Consider the following 15,592-nt stretch of genomic DNA (forward strand, 5'->3'; position numbering starts at 1 on the left):
TGGTCCCAGGAATCTAACCCACAATTCTGTCATTGTCTCTCACACACACACACACACACACACACACACACACACTATTATCCTCTGTGTTTTGATCAAGTCCGTTCTCCAGGACCCCTGCATCCTGTTTTCATTAAGATCATATAGAGGCAAGGGCTCTAAACCTCATATAGAGGTTTAGAGGCCTGAATTCGAGGAGATAAACATTTTAAAATTGTATTGTTAACTGAATTAAAGTACTGTGTAGCATGCACATTTCACAAATAAACAAAAATCCCCTTGCGATTACAGGACATCCGTGTTATTATTTGTAACGTGTGACCCAATGTTGCCTGGACCAGATGATTGTGCCTGAATTCAGAGAATTCCAGGAATGTCCACCTACCGCCTGAAGCTCACGCTCCTCAAAGATCCGGGAGAGGATGAGGCGGCGGAGCGGCACGGTCATGATGAGGATGAAGGGGAAGGCGAGTGAGGCCACGGTCGACTTGACCACCCACAGTAGCACGATGCAGGCCAGCTGGATGATGGTGAACATATTCATACGCCATGTCTTCACCTGCGGCCCACGCACACACAAAAATGTAAATGGGGTTATACATGCTTATGACAAGTCTTACAATGCATCATACCTGCAGACTTTAAGTACAGCGTTACCCATAATTGAAATAAATTGAATTCATATTTTATATTCATTTGTTTAGGAATAATGTTCTGGGCAGGCCAATTAACACATACTGTTCATAGAGATGTGACAGACACTGAGTGTACAAAACATTAGGAACACATTCGTCGGGGCATGGACTCTACAAGGTGTCAAAAGCATTCCACAGGGATGCTGGCCCATGTTGACTCCAATGCTTCCCACAACTGTGTCAATTTGTCTGGATGTCCTTTGTGTGATGGACCATTCTTCATACACACAGGAAACTGTTGATTGTGAAAAACCCAGCAGAGTTGCAGTTCTTGACACACTGAAACCAGGGCGCGTGGCACCTACTACCATACTCCGTTCCAAGGGACAAATATTTTGTCTTGCCCATGAATGGCACACATGCACAATCCATGTCTCAATTGTCTCAAGGCTTAAAAATCCTTCTTTAACCTGTCTCTCCTTCATCTACACTGATTGAAGCGGATTTAACAAGTGACATCAATAAGGGATCATAGCTTTCACCTGGATTTCCTTCGTCAGTCTATGTCATGAAAAGAGCAGGTGTTCATAATGTTTTTTGTACACTCAATGTAAATACATGTTATATAACTGTCTTTGACTCTGGCATAATTCAACCCCATCCTGTCACCGATTTAAGATCTGCTACCCTACCTATGGAAATTATTATATAGCGGGGCAGCAGGTAGCCTAGTGGTGAGAGTGTTGGGCCAGTAACCAAAAGGTTGCTGGATCAAATCCCTGAGCTGACAAGGAAAAAAATATGTCCTTCTGCCCCTGAACAAGGCAGTTAACCCACTGTTCCCTGATAGGCTGTAATTGCAAATAAGAATTTGTTCTTAACTGACTTGCCGAGTTTAATAAAGGTAAGAAAAATATATAGAATTAGATGGATTGAGCTCCATCTAGTGGGTGGATCCCCTTCTGTCTTTCACTAACATTGACAGCCTGCACCTGACCAGACACGGATCAAAAACATACCTATTGCAATACTGACATTAGATCAATGTCTATGGTCAACTTCATCCTTTTTTATCATTTGATTGCAAAGTAAGTCCACACACACAATCCCACTCAAGTCCGACATCATGCACAAATAAACTCACCAACAAACATGCAAAACCAGGATACCAAAATAGATTGGGCACAAATCTATAACAAAAACAGAGGTCGAGTAGACTCTCCATCATATTCTGCTATTGGGCTCACCTTGGTCACGTATATGTGGTCGGGGTGGTGCTTGGCGGGCGTGAACATGAGTGTGATGCGCTCGTAGAGCTGGATGCCGGTGATCGACGTGACGCCCATGTAGAGGAAGATCCCGAACAGCACGGCCAATGGGATGTTACGGAGCACGTCCGTCATCACGATAGACATACCTTAGGAAAACACAAGTCAAAGGTGAAAGGTCAAATGTGTGAGATCCAGGTCGCATGGGGATCTGTAGGTTGGTTGAATTCAGATCGGCTGAGCCAGTTCAGCTGTAATCTCGGTTAACCCGGAAGTCAAATCTGGTTATATTTAAGTAGTCTGTCCACGAGTGATTAGTTCTGGTGTAACACCAAACAAGAACGTAAATACAAGGTCTGTTACAGTACCTTGCAAAAGCATTCATTCCCCTTGGCGTTTTTCCTATTTTGTTGCATAACAACCTGTAATTTAAATTAATTTTTTATTTGGATTTCATGTAATGGACATACACAAAATAGTCCAAATTGGTGAAGTGAAATGAAAAAAATTACTTGTTTCAAATTTTTTATAAAATAAATAAATAAATAAACAGAAAAGTGTTGCGTGTATATGTATTCAACCCCTTTGCTATGTAGCCCCTAAATAAGATCTGGTGCAACCAATTACCTTCAGAAGTCACATAATTAGTCCACCTGTGTGCAATCTAAGTGTCACATGATCTGAGTATATATACACCTGTTCTGAAAGGCCCCAGAGTCTGCAACACCACTAAACAAGGGGCATCACCAAGCAAGCGGCACCACGAAGACCAAAGAGCTCTCCAAACAGATCAGGGACAAAGTTGTTGAGAAGTACAGATCAGGGTTGGGTTATAAAAAAATATCTGAAAGAGACTTGCAGCTGTAATTGCTGCAAAAGGTGTCTCTACAAAGTATTGACTTTGGGGGGGTGAATAGTTATGCACGCTCAAGTTTTCCGTTTTTTTGTGTTATTTCTTGTTTCACAATAAAAAATATTTTGCATCTTCAAAGTGGTAGGCATGTTGTGTAAATCAAATGATACAACTCCCCCCAAAATCTATTTTAATTCCAGGTTGCAAGGCAACAAAATAGGAAAAATGCCAAGGGGGGTGAATACTTTCGCAAGCCACTGCAGGTTTAACCACAGAGAAAGCTATAAACACAGATAAACTACACCAATGATATTAGAATATATTCCTTATCAACCACTGACTGTTTATTTTCCTATTTCTTAGTTTGCTGTCCATGTTACATTTCTGAGTGCAACAGTACAGTACACCTTACAAGATTATCTGGGATACACTAGTGACCATATCCCCTGTGCATCCCGCAAAGGCGGAGGTGTTGCTAACATTTAAAACAACAAATGTCAGTAAAAAAAAAGTACAAAATTACTGCGTCGGTCTTTTTAGATTCTAGTCATAAAATCTATGCAGTCTACTCAATCACTTTTTATAGCTACTGTTTACAGGATTACTGGCCCATATACAGCGTTCCTCACGGAGTTCCCTGAATTCCTATCGGACCTTGTAGTCATTGCAGATAATATTCACATTTTTGGTGACTTCAATATTCACATGGAAAAGTCCACAAACCCACTACAAAATGCTTTTGGAGCCTTTATCGACTCAGTGGGTTTTGTCCAACATGTCTCTGGACCTACGCCTTGCAACAGTCATACCCTGGATCTTTTTTTGTCCCATGGAATACATATTGTGGCTCTAAACGTTTTTCCTCATAATCGCAACAAATAATCTGATCAGACCCCAACCAAGGATTATCAAAAGCTGTGCTATAAATTCTCGGACAACCACAAGATTCCTAGATGCCCTTCCAGACTCACTCCACCTACCCAAAGACGTAGAGTTAAAAAGTCTGTTAACCACATAACCTAAATTTAACCTTGCTGTCACGGGCTGGCTCGAGGAACAACAGGAGAGGTAGAGTCAGGCGCAGGAGACAGAGAGAGTTCGTGACCACACTTCTTTATTTGAAGCACTGTACGTGGTCGACAAGGTATAGGGGCGCAGCCCTGAACGATTCTGCGGTGGTGTACACAAATAAAAGAAACCACTGGCAGAAGGAAAAAACTCAATACACGTTCTTTACGAACACACAAAACCCGGACAAGCAACACAATCACGTACAACCACATACATCCTACGCTAACCTAAATAACCCCCCCTTACTAATGACTAACCCAAAACAGGTGCGTGCCTACCTAGACCTAACCAAACGAAAGTGAAACAAAAAGGGATCGATGGTAGCTAGTAGGCCGGCGACGACGACCGCCGAGCTCCGCCCGGCCGAGGAGGGGCGCCACCATCCGTCACTGTCGTGACAGTACTCCCCCCCGACGCGCGGCTCCCGCAGCGCGCCGACGCCGGCCTCGAGGACGCCCCGGAGGGCGAGGCGCAGGGCGATCCGGATGGAGGCTGTGGAACTCCCGGATGAGCGCTGGGTCCAGTATGTCCTCCACCGGTACCCAGCACCTCTCCTCCGGGCCGTACCCCTCCCAGTCCACGAGGTACTGCAGGCCCCTCGCCCGGCGTCTGGAGTCCAAGATGGACCGGACTGTGTACGCCGGGGGCCCCCCGATGTCCAGGGGGGGTGGAGGGACCTCCCGTACCTCATTTTCCTGCAGCGGACCAGCTACCACCGGCCTGAGGAGAGACACATGAAACGAGGGGTTAATGCGATAATAAGAAGGAAGTTGTAATCTGTAACACACCTCGTTTATTCTCCTCAGGACTTTAAATGGCCCCACAAACCGCGGACCCAGCTTCCGGCAGGGCAGGCGGAGGGGCAGGTTCCGGGTCGAGAGCCAGACTCTCTCCCCTGGGGTGAACACCGGGGCCTCGCTGCGGTGCCGGTCAGCGCTCGCTTTTTGTCGTACCCTGGTTCGTTCCAGGGATTCCTGCACAGCGTTCCAGGTCTCCCTTGAGCGCTGAACCCATTCCTCCACCGCAGGGGCCTCCGTCTGGCTCTGATGCCATGGCCCCAGTACCGGCTGATAACCCAACACACATTGGAATGGTGATATGTTGGTGGAGGAGTGGCGCAAAGAGTTCTGAGCCATTTCGGCCCATGGCACGAACCTTGCCCACTCCCCTGGCCGGTTCTGGCAGTAGGACCGCAGGAACCTGCCCACCTCCTGGTTTACCCTTTCCACCTGCCCATTACTTTCGGGGTGAAACCCCGAGGTCAGACTGACCGAAACCCCCAGTCGCTCCATAAACGCCCGCCACACTCTGGACGTGAACTGGGGGCCTCGATCTGAGACGATATCCTCGGGCACCCCGTAGTGCCGGAAGACGTGGGTGAATAAGGCTTCCGCGGTCTGCAGGGCCGTAGGAAGACCGGGTAACGGAAGCAGACGGCAGGACTTAGAAAACCGGTCCACAACGACCAGGATCGTAGTGTTGCCCTGAGACGGCGGGAGATCGGTCAAGAAATCCACCGCCAGGTGGGACCATGGTCGTTGTGGAACCGGGAGGGGTTGTAATTTCCCTCTAGGCAGGTGCCTGGGAGCCTTACTCTGAGCGCACACCGAACAGGAGACATAGTGCCTCACGTCCCTCACCAAGGTGGGCCACCAGTATCTCCCACTAAGACCACGCACTGTCCGCTCAACCCCTGGGTGACCCGAGGAGGGAAGCGTGTGAGCCCACCGAATCAGCCGATCGCGAACATCGAGCGGAACGTACTTACGACCCACTGGACACTGCGGAGGAGTAGGCTCCGTCTGTAACGCCCGCTCGATGTCCGCGTCCACCTCCCAGACCACCGGTGCCACCAGGCAGGAGGCTGGAAGTATGGGCGTGGGATCGGTGGACCGTTCCTCGGCGTCATGGAGACGAGACAGTGCGTCGGCCTTAGTGTTCCGGGAACCTGGGATATACGAGATGTTAAACCGAAATCTCGTAAAGAACATCGCCCACCTGGCTTGACGCGGGTTCAGTCTCCTCGCCGCCCGGATGTACTCCAGATTGCGGTGGTCAGTCCAGATGAGAAAAGGGTGACGTGCCCCCTCAAGCCAATGTCTCCACACCTTCAGGGCTCTGACCACAGCCAACAGCTCCCTGTCCCCCACATCATAGTTACGCTCCGCCGGACTCAACTTCCTAGAGAAGAAGGCGCAGGGGCGGAGCTTTGGGGGGGCGCCCGAGCGCTGGGACAGCACGGCTCCTACCCCAGCCTCGGACGCGTCCACCTCCACTATGAAGGGCAAAGAGGGGTCCGGGTGCGCCAGCACCGGAGCGTTGGTGAACAAAACCTTCAGACGACTAAAGGCCCTGTCCGCCTCCGCGGACCACTGCAACCGCACCGGGCCCCCCTTCAACAGTGAGGTAATGGGAGCCGCCACCTGACCAAAGCCCCGGATAAACCTCCGGTAGTAATTGGCAAATCCCAACAACCGCTGCACCTCCTTCACCGTGGTGGGAGTCGGCCAATTACGCACGGCTGAAACGCGGTCACATTCCATCACTACCCCTGATGAGGAAATGCGATACCCCAAGAAAGAGACGGCTGGTTTGGAAAACTCACATTTCTCAGCCTTGACGTATAGGTCATGCTCCACCAGTCGCCCAAGCACTTTACGCACCAGAGACACATGCTCGGCGCGTGTAGTGGAGTAGACCAGAATGTCATCGATGTACACCACTACACCCTGACCGAGCAGGTCCCGGAGAATCTCGTCCACAAAGGATTGAAAGACTGCGGGAGCATTCTTTAACCCATACGGCATGACGAGGTACTCATAATGGCCAGATGTGGTACTAAATGCCGTTTTCCACTCGTCCCCTCCTCGGATAAGCACCAGATTATATGCGCTCCTGAGATCCAATTTCGTGAAGAAGCGCGCCCCGTGAAATGACTCCATCGCCGAGGCGATGAGAGGTAGTGGGTAACTGAAACCCACTGTGATGGCATTTAGACCTCTATAGTCAATGCACGGGCGCAGACCTCCCTCCTTCTTCTTCACGAAAAAGAAGCTCGAGGAGACGGGTGAGTGAGATGGCCGAATGTATCCCTGCCTCAAGGACTCAGTGACGTATGTCTCCATAGCCGCTGTTTCCTCCTGAGACAGGGGATAAACGTGACTACGAGGAAGGGCAGCGCCCACCTGGAGGTTTATCGCACAGTCTCCTCGTCGATGAGGTGGTAATTGGGTCGCCTTCGTTTTACTGAAGGCGATAGCCAAATCGGCATACTCTGAGGGAATGTGCACGGTGGATACTTGGTCTGGACTCTCCACCGTAGTCGCACCGATGGAAACTCCTATGCACCTGCCCGAGCACTCATTTGACCACCCCTTAAGAGCCCTCTGTCCCCACGAAATCTTAGGGTTGTGAGTGGCTAGCCAGGGAATCCCTAGAACCACTGGAAATGCTGGGGAATCGATGAGGAAAAGACTAATCCGCTCCTCATGACCCCCCCGCATTACCATGACCAGAGGCACAGTGACCTCCCTGACCAGCCCTGACCCTAGTGGTCGACTGTCTAGGGCGTGCACGGGAAGGGTTGGTCCAACTGGACCAGGGGAATCCCTAACTTAGCCGCGACCCCACGGTCCATAAAACTCCCTGCTGCGCCTGAATCGACTAGCGCCTTAAACCGGGAGTGAGGGGAGAAACAAGGAAAGGACACTGACACATACATGTGACGGACAGGGGGCTCTGGGTGAGGCTGGTGCTGACTCACCTGAGGTGTCAAAGGAGCGCTCTGCCTGCCCTCTGGACTCCTAGGGGAGTCTCCCCAGCACCGGTCCACAGTGTGCCCTCTGCGACCACATGAGGTGCAGGAGCGACCTCCCCCTCCAGTCTTCCTGGCTGCTGCCCCCCCTATCTCCATAGGCATGGGAGCAGGAGGGCTGGAGGGTGGAATGAGCAGGGCCCGGGTCGGACGTCCGCGGGCGGCCAGCAGATTGTCCAGTCGGATGGACAGATCCACCAGTTGGTCCAGTGTGTGGGTCGTGTCCCGACAGGCTAATTCCCGGCGGACGTCCTCCTCTCAAACTACAACGGTAGTGATCTATAAGGGCCCTCTCATTCCACCCTGCTCCCGCGGCCAGGGTCCGGAACTCGAGAGCGAAGTCCTGCGCGCTCCTCGTCTCCTGCCTCAGGTGAAACAGCCGCTCACCCGCCGCTCTCCCCTCCGGGGGATGATGGAATACTGCCCGAAAGCGGCGGGTGAACGCTGGGTAGTTGTCCCTGGCTGAGTCCGGACTGTCCCACATGGCGTTTGCCCATTCCAGGGCCTTACCCGTGAGGCAGGAGACGAGGACGCTGACGCTCTCCTCCCCCGAGGGAGAGGGACGAACGGTCGCCAGGTATAACTCCAACTGGAGCAAGAAGCCCTTACACCCAGCGGCCGTTCCATCGTACTCCCTGGGGGGAGCGAGTTTCACCCCACTGGTACTGGGTGCTGTGGGTGCTGGTGGGGGCGCAGGCTGTTGGCCTGCCGAGTTCAGGGGGCCGAGAGCGCGTCGGTCCCAGCTCTCCAGGCGCGCCAACACCTGATCCATGGCGTTCCCCAGCCGGTGGAGCAGGGTGGAGTGTTGGTCGACGGTTTCCTCCATGGACATGGCTGGCGCTGAAGCTCCTGCTGACTCCATTTAGTTTGGGTACGTGATTTCTGTCACGGGCTGGCTCGAGGAACAACAGGAGAGGTAGAGTCAGGCGCAGGAGACAGAGAGAGTTCGTGACCACACTTCTTTATTTGAAGCACTGTACGTGGTCGACAAGGTATAGGGGCGCAGCCCTGAACGATTCTGCGGTGGTGTACACAAATAAAAGAAACCACTGGCAGAAGGAAAAAAACTCAATACACGTTCTATACGAACACACAAAACCCGGACAAGCAACATAATCACGTACAACCACATACATCCTACGCTAACCTAAATAACCCCCCCTTACTAATGACTAACCCAAAACAGGTGCGTGCCTACCTAGACCTAACCAAACGAAAGTGAAACAAAAAGGGATCGATGGTAGCAAGTAGGCCGGCGACGACGACCGCCGAGCTCCGCCCGGCCGAGGAGGGGCGCCACCATCCGTCACTGTCGTGACACTTGCGTATTACCCTAGATGCAGTCACACCTTTTAAAAACAAAAACATTTGTCACAAGAAATGACCTCCATGGTAATAAGAAAATACCAGAACCCGAACCAAGCTTCCTTGGACGGGGCCACAGTGTCTCCTGACCCCTCCTGTCTCAGCCTCCAGTTTTTATGCTGCCATAGTTTGTGTCTCGGGGGCTAGGGTCAATCTGTCTGTCTGTCTGTCTGTCTCCGTCTGTCTCCGTCTCTCTCTCCGTCTCTCTCTCCGTCTCTCTCTCGCTCTCTCCTTGAGCCCTAGGACCATGCCTCAGGACTACCTGGCCTGATGACTCCTTGCTGTCCCCAGTCCACCTGGTCGTGCTGCTGCTCCAGTTTCAACTGTTCTGCCTGGGGCTATGGAACCCTGACCTGTTCACTGGACGTGCTATCTTGTCCCAGACCTGCTGTTTTCAACTCTCTAGAGACAGCAGGAGCGGTAGAGATACTCTGAATAATCGGCTAAGAAAAGCCAACTGACATTTTCTCCTGAGGTGCTGACCTGTTGCACCCTCTACAACCACTGTGATTATTATTATTTGACCCTGCTGGTCATCTATGAACATTTGAACATCTTGGTCATGTTCTGTTATAATCTCCACCCGGCACAACCAGAAGAGGACTGGCCACCCCTCATAGTCTGGTTCCTCTAGGTTTCTTCCTAGGTTCTGGCCTTCTAGGGAGTTTTTCCAAGCCACCAAGCTTCTACTCTTGCATTGCATGCTGTTTGGGTTTTTGGGCTGGGTTTCTGGACAGCACTTTGTGACATCAGCTGATGTAAGAAGGGCTTTATAAATACATTTAATTCCAGAAAATTGGAATGGAAATGGCGCTCCACCAAACTGGAAGACTTCCAACTATCTTGGAAATACAGTACCGTGCAATACCGTAGAGCCTTCACTGCTGCACGATTAGCATATTTTTCCAACCTAATTGAGAATAATTTTTATACAGTCGCAAAGCTAACTAAAAAGAAGCATTCCCCAAGAGAGGATGGCCTTCACTTCAGCAGTGATGAATTCATGAACTTCTTTGATGAAAAGATCATGCTCATTAGTAAGCAAATTACAGACTCCTCTTTGAATCGGCATATTTCTCCAAAATTCAGTTGTCCAGAGTCTGCACAGAACTGCCAGGACCTAAGATCAATGGAGACACTCGCGTTTTTTAATCCTGTATCTCTTGACACATTCATAAATATAGTCATGGCCTTTAAACCTCCCAGCTGCCTACTGGACCCTATTCCAACTAAACTACTGAAAGAGCTACTTCCTGTGCTTTGGCCCTCCTATGTTGAACATAATAAATGTCTCCCTATCCTCCGGATGTGTACCAAACTCACTAAAAGTGGCAGTAATAAAGACTCTCCTGAAAAAGCCAAACCCCCCAATCCTCTCAAAAATGTTAGAAAAAGCTACTGCCGTCCTGAAGACAAATAATGTATACGAAACGCTCCAGTCTGGTTTGAGACTGCACTCCTGAAAGTGGTAAATTATCTTTTAATGATATCAGACCAAGGCTCTGCATCTGTCCTTGTGCTCCTAGACCTTAGTTCCGCTTTTGACACCATCAGGCACAACATTCTTTTGAAGAGATTGGAAACCCTAATTGGTCTACACCAGGTATTCCCAAACTGGGGTAATGCCGTCGGGGGTACGCCAAATAAAAAAATATATATTTTTGTGGAGGATTTCATTCTTCCTGCTGCCGAGGATATGGTTGGGACAATGCTGGGGGAAAAGGCCAACAAAAACTATACGGACAATATCTTCATCAAACAACACTGTTTCATGACGCATCAGTGACATGGCAGGAGATGTTTTGAAACAATTACTGCTTTGCAAACAAGCCAGTGAATTCTATGCGTTACAGCTGGATGAGTCAACAGACGTGGTGGGCCTGGCACAGCTCCTGGTATATGTCTGTTACGTTTATGGCGCGTCAATTAAGGAAGACATCCTCTTCTGCAAACCACTGGAAACCTGGACAACAGGATATTTGTTAAGTACTAGACAGCTTTGTGACATCAAATGGACTTTGGTGGTCAAGATGTGTTGGTACTGATGGCGTAAAAGCCATGACAGGGAGACATAGTGGAGTGGTTATGCGCGTGCAAGCAGTTGCTGCCGATGCAACTTGGGTACACTGCAGCATCCACCAAGAGGCTCTTGCTGCCAAGGGAATGCCTGACAGCTTGAAATACGTTTTGGACACTACAGTGAAAATGGTTAACTTTGTTAATTAAAGCAAGGCCTGTGAACTCTCGTGTATTTTCTGCACTACACAATGATATGGGCAGCGACCATGTAACGCTTTTAGAACATACAGAAGTGTGCTGATTATCACGAGGCAAAGTACAGACACTGTTTTTTTTATTTATTAAGAGACGAGCTTAAAATTTTCTTTACTGACCATCATTTTCACTTGTCTGACCGCTTGCATGATGACGTGTTTCTCACGACTGACCTATCTGGGTGATGTTTTTTCTCACCTGAATGATCTGAATCTAGGATTACAGGGACTCTCCGCAACTATATTCAATGTGCGGGACAAAATTTAAGCTATGATTAAGAAGTTGGAGCTCTTCTCTGTCTGCATTAACAAGGACCACACACAGGTCTTTCCATCGTTGTATGTTTTTTTGTGTGTAAATGAACCCAAGCTTACGGACAATGTCAAATGTGATATAGCGAAGCACCTGAGTGAGTTGTGTGCACAATTATGCAGGTACTTTCCCAAAATGGATGACACAAACAACTGGATTCATTATCCCTTTCATGTCCTGCCTCCAGTCCACTTACTGATATCTGAACAAGAGAGCCTCATCGAAATTGCAACAAGCGGTTCTGTGAAAAATTGAATTTAATCAGAAGCCACTGCCAAATTTCTGGATTGGACTGCTCTCAGAGTATCCTGCCTTGGCAAATCACGCTTTTAAGACACTGATGCCCTTTGCAACCACATACCTATGTGAGACCGGATTCTCGGCCCTCACTAGCATGAAAACTAAATACAGGCAGAGACTGTGTGTGGAAAAAGACTGAGACTCTCCAATACAACCCAACATTGCAGAGTTATGTGCATCCTTTCAAGCACACCCTTCTCATTAACCTGTGGTGAGTTATTCACATTTTTTTATGAACAAATACGTTTTTATATGTAAGATGTCTAAGTAAAGAGAAAAATGATTTATTATTTGTGGCCTGGTCCTATAAGAGCTCTTTGACACTTCTCGCGAGACAGATTGTGACAAACTCACTCATTCTTATGTTTAATAAATGTATCTTATAGTGTGTGTGGCAGGCTTACAATGAGGGCAAAAAACTTTCTCCTATAGTGCTACATGTTAATTGAATGGTCTGCCTATCCATGTGAGAGACACCGACTCGGTCTCGACCATTATGTCTTTACTTTAGACTCATCTCTTCAGTAGGTCCTATGATTGAGCTTAGTCTGACCAAGGGGTGTGAAGGTGAACGGCAATGGACTGGAGTGACGAACCGCCCTTGCTGTCTCTGCCTGGCCGGCTCCCCTTTCTCCACTGGGATTCTCTGCCTCTGACGCAAATCAATTTATAACATTTTTTACATGTATTTTTCTGGATTTTTTGTTGTTGTTATTCTGTCTCTCACTGTTCAAATAAACCTACCATTAAAATTATCGACTGATCATTTCTTTGTCTGTGGGCAAATGTACAAAATCAGCAGGGGATCAAATACTTTTTTCCCTCACTGTATACTCAGCCTTGTCTCTGGGTAGTAAGTTGGTGAACTATTGATATCCCTCTAGTGGTGTGGGACTGTGCTTTGGCTAAGTGGGGTTATATCCTGCCTGGTTGGCCCTGTCTGGGGGTATCGTCGGACAGGGCCACAGTGTCCCCCGACCCCCACCCCTATCTCAGCCTTCAGTAGCTATGCTGTAATAGTGTATGTGCTGGGAGGCAAGGGTCAGTCTGTCCTATCTCGTGAATTTTTCCTGTCTTATCTGGTGTCCTGTGTGAACTTAAGTATGCTCTCTAATTCTCCCATCTCTCTATCTGTCTCTCTGTCAGAGGACATGAGCCCTAGGACCATGCCTCAGGACTACCTGGCCTGATGACTCTTGGCTGTCCCCAGTCCACCTGGTTGTGCTGCTGATCCAGTTTTTGCTGTTTTGCCTGTGGCTATGGAACCCTAACCTGTTCACCAGACGTGCTATTTTGTGGTGCTGCTGCTCCAGTTTCAACTGTCCTGAATGCGACTATGGAATTCTGACCTGTTCACCGGACGTGCTATCTTGTCCCAGACCTGCTATTTTCGACCCTCTCTCTCTCGCTCCCTCCTTCCCCCCCCCCCTCTCTCTATCTACCGCACATGCTGTCTCGACCTCTGAATGCTTGGTTATTAAAAGCCAACTGACATTTAGTCCTGAGGTGCTGACCTGTTGCACCCTCTACAACCACTGTGATTATTATTTGACCCTACTGGTCATTTATGAACGTTTGAACATCTTGAAAAACGATCTGGCCTTAATGGCCATGTACTCTTATAATGTCCACCCGGCACAGCCAGAAGAGGACTAGCCACCACTCAGAGCCTGGTTCCTCTCTAGGTTTCTTCCTAGGTTCCTGCCTTCATAGGGAGTTTTTCATAGCCACGGTGCCTCTACATTTGCATTGCTTGCTGTTTGAGGTTTTAGGCTGGGTTTCTGTATAAGCACTTTGTGACATCTGCTGATGTAAAAAGGGCTTTATAAGCACATTTGAATTGAATTTGATCAATGACACCTTCCTTCACATCACACCAGGGCCTACAGCCAATCCTTTCCAGAAAAACAGCATCCTCCTCACCCACGAGCACGGCAACTACCAGGCCCGTCACCCGCTGCTCCTTCACCTCCTGGATCATAGGCTTCTCGCCAGGCGCTGTGGCCTTGCTCATGACAGTAAGGGCGTTGACATGCGTGACAGAGCGCACAGTGGCGGCTGTGAGCCAGGGCAGGCCTAACAGAGGGCACATGGCGCCCAGTGTGACAATGAGCAGCAGGTCCAGGTGGAAGCCCGATCCCTTGACCAGGCGACGCTCCTTCTTGCTGACGATTAGTCTAGGATGGGAGGAGGGGGGGAGAGTAAAGAGAGGGGGGTAAGGAATGGGTAAGGAAGGTGTAAATCACACACACACCTGTATACATACATTCACACATGCATCCACATGCATGTTTACACATACATGCACAAACACATATGTGCAAAATCACATGTATGTACACACACACGTAAACCCCCAGTACATGTATGCAGCCCAGGTCACCACATGTAGAAACAAGCACTATTTTCATGTTCTTATTTGTTTAGTATTGTGCCTGTGATATAAAGTCAATAATCTTCACTCTACTCCAATGTGATTGGTAAATGCCAGAGAAGGAACAGATGTCAGTTGGTTAATCATTATAGCCTGCAGCCAATTGATAGTTGACATTGCTGAACTTGCAGTACCTCCAACTCTGTTTATAGATTTGCTCCACAACATCATCCTACCTATAACTGGTTTCTCGATAGCAACCCCTACACTGATATCACCATGGTTACCCAACCAGCACGTATGAGACAACATATATCCTCATCGCAACCTAACATAAATCCTCATCGCCCAGACGGCATCCCTAGCCGTGTCCTCAGAGCATGCGCAGACGTATTCAATTTACGGACGTATTCAATCTCACCCTATCCCAGTCTGCTGTCCCCACATGCTTCAAGATGGCCACCATTGGTCCTGTACCAAAGAAGGCAAAGGCAACTGAACTAAATTACTATCGCCCCGTAGCACCGACTTCTGTCATCATGAAGTGCTTTGAGAGGTTGGTCAAGGATCATGTTACCCTAGAACCACTTCAATTTGCTTACCACCCCAATAGGTCCACAGACGTAACACTGCACACTGCCCTATCCCATATGAACAAGAGGAATACCTATGTAAGAATGCTGTTCATTGACTATAGCTCAGCATTCAACACCATAGTACCCTCCAAGCTCATCATTAAGCTAGAGCCCTGGGTCTCAACCCCGCTCTGTGAAATTAGGTCCTGGACTTCCTGATGGGCCGCCCGAAGGTGGTGAAGGTAGGAAACAACATCTCCACTTCGCTGATCCTCAACACTGGGGTCCCACAAGGGTGCGTGCTCAGCCCCCTCCTGTACTCCCAGTTCACTCATGACTGCGTGGCCATGCACAACTCCAACTCAATCATCAAGTTTGCAGATGACACAACAGTAGTAGGTTTGATTACCAACAATGATGAGACAGCCTACAAGGAGGAGGTTAGGGCACTTGGAGTGTGGTGTCAGCAAAACAACCTCTCACTCAATGTCAACAAAACAAAGGAGATGATCATGGACTTCAGGAAACAGTAGAGGGAGCACCCCCCTATCCACATTGACGGGACAGCAGTGGAGAAGGTGGAAAGTTTTAAGTTCCTCGGCGTACACATCACTGACAAACAGAAATGGTCCACCCACACAGACAGTGTGGTGAAGGTACAACAGCGCCTTTTCAACCTCAGGAGGCTGAAGAAATTTGGCTTGGCACCTAAAACCCTCACAAACCTTTACAGATGCACAATTGAGAGCAT

The 15,592-nt window shown here is 49.0% G+C and overlaps 1 protein-coding gene across 3 annotated transcripts in view; it reads right to left on the minus strand.

Annotated features, from left to right (window-relative positions):
* The window catches only part of slc4a3 (solute carrier family 4 member 3), a 124,486-nt gene that overhangs the window by 4,200 nt on the left and 104,694 nt on the right, over window positions 1-15,592 (minus strand). For all 3 annotated transcript variants that reach the window (XR_001323203.3, XM_014164421.3, XM_045704527.2), the window contains 3 exons: window positions 13,816-14,069; window positions 1,883-2,052; window positions 386-559 (listed from right to left, as the gene is read on the minus strand). Coding sequence is in view for 2 of the 3 variants with exons in the window: in XM_014164421.3 (XP_014019896.1) it covers window positions 386-559; window positions 1,883-2,052; window positions 13,816-14,069 (598 nt within the window). In the remaining variant the exon portion in view is untranslated. The remainder of the gene's footprint in view (window positions 1-385; window positions 560-1,882; window positions 2,053-13,815; window positions 14,070-15,592) is intronic.

Source organism: Salmo salar, chromosome 21 (genome assembly GCF_965601325.2).
Source record: "Salmo salar chromosome 21, fSalSal1, whole genome shotgun sequence".
Taxonomy (NCBI): domain Eukaryota; kingdom Metazoa; phylum Chordata; class Actinopteri; order Salmoniformes; family Salmonidae; genus Salmo; species Salmo salar.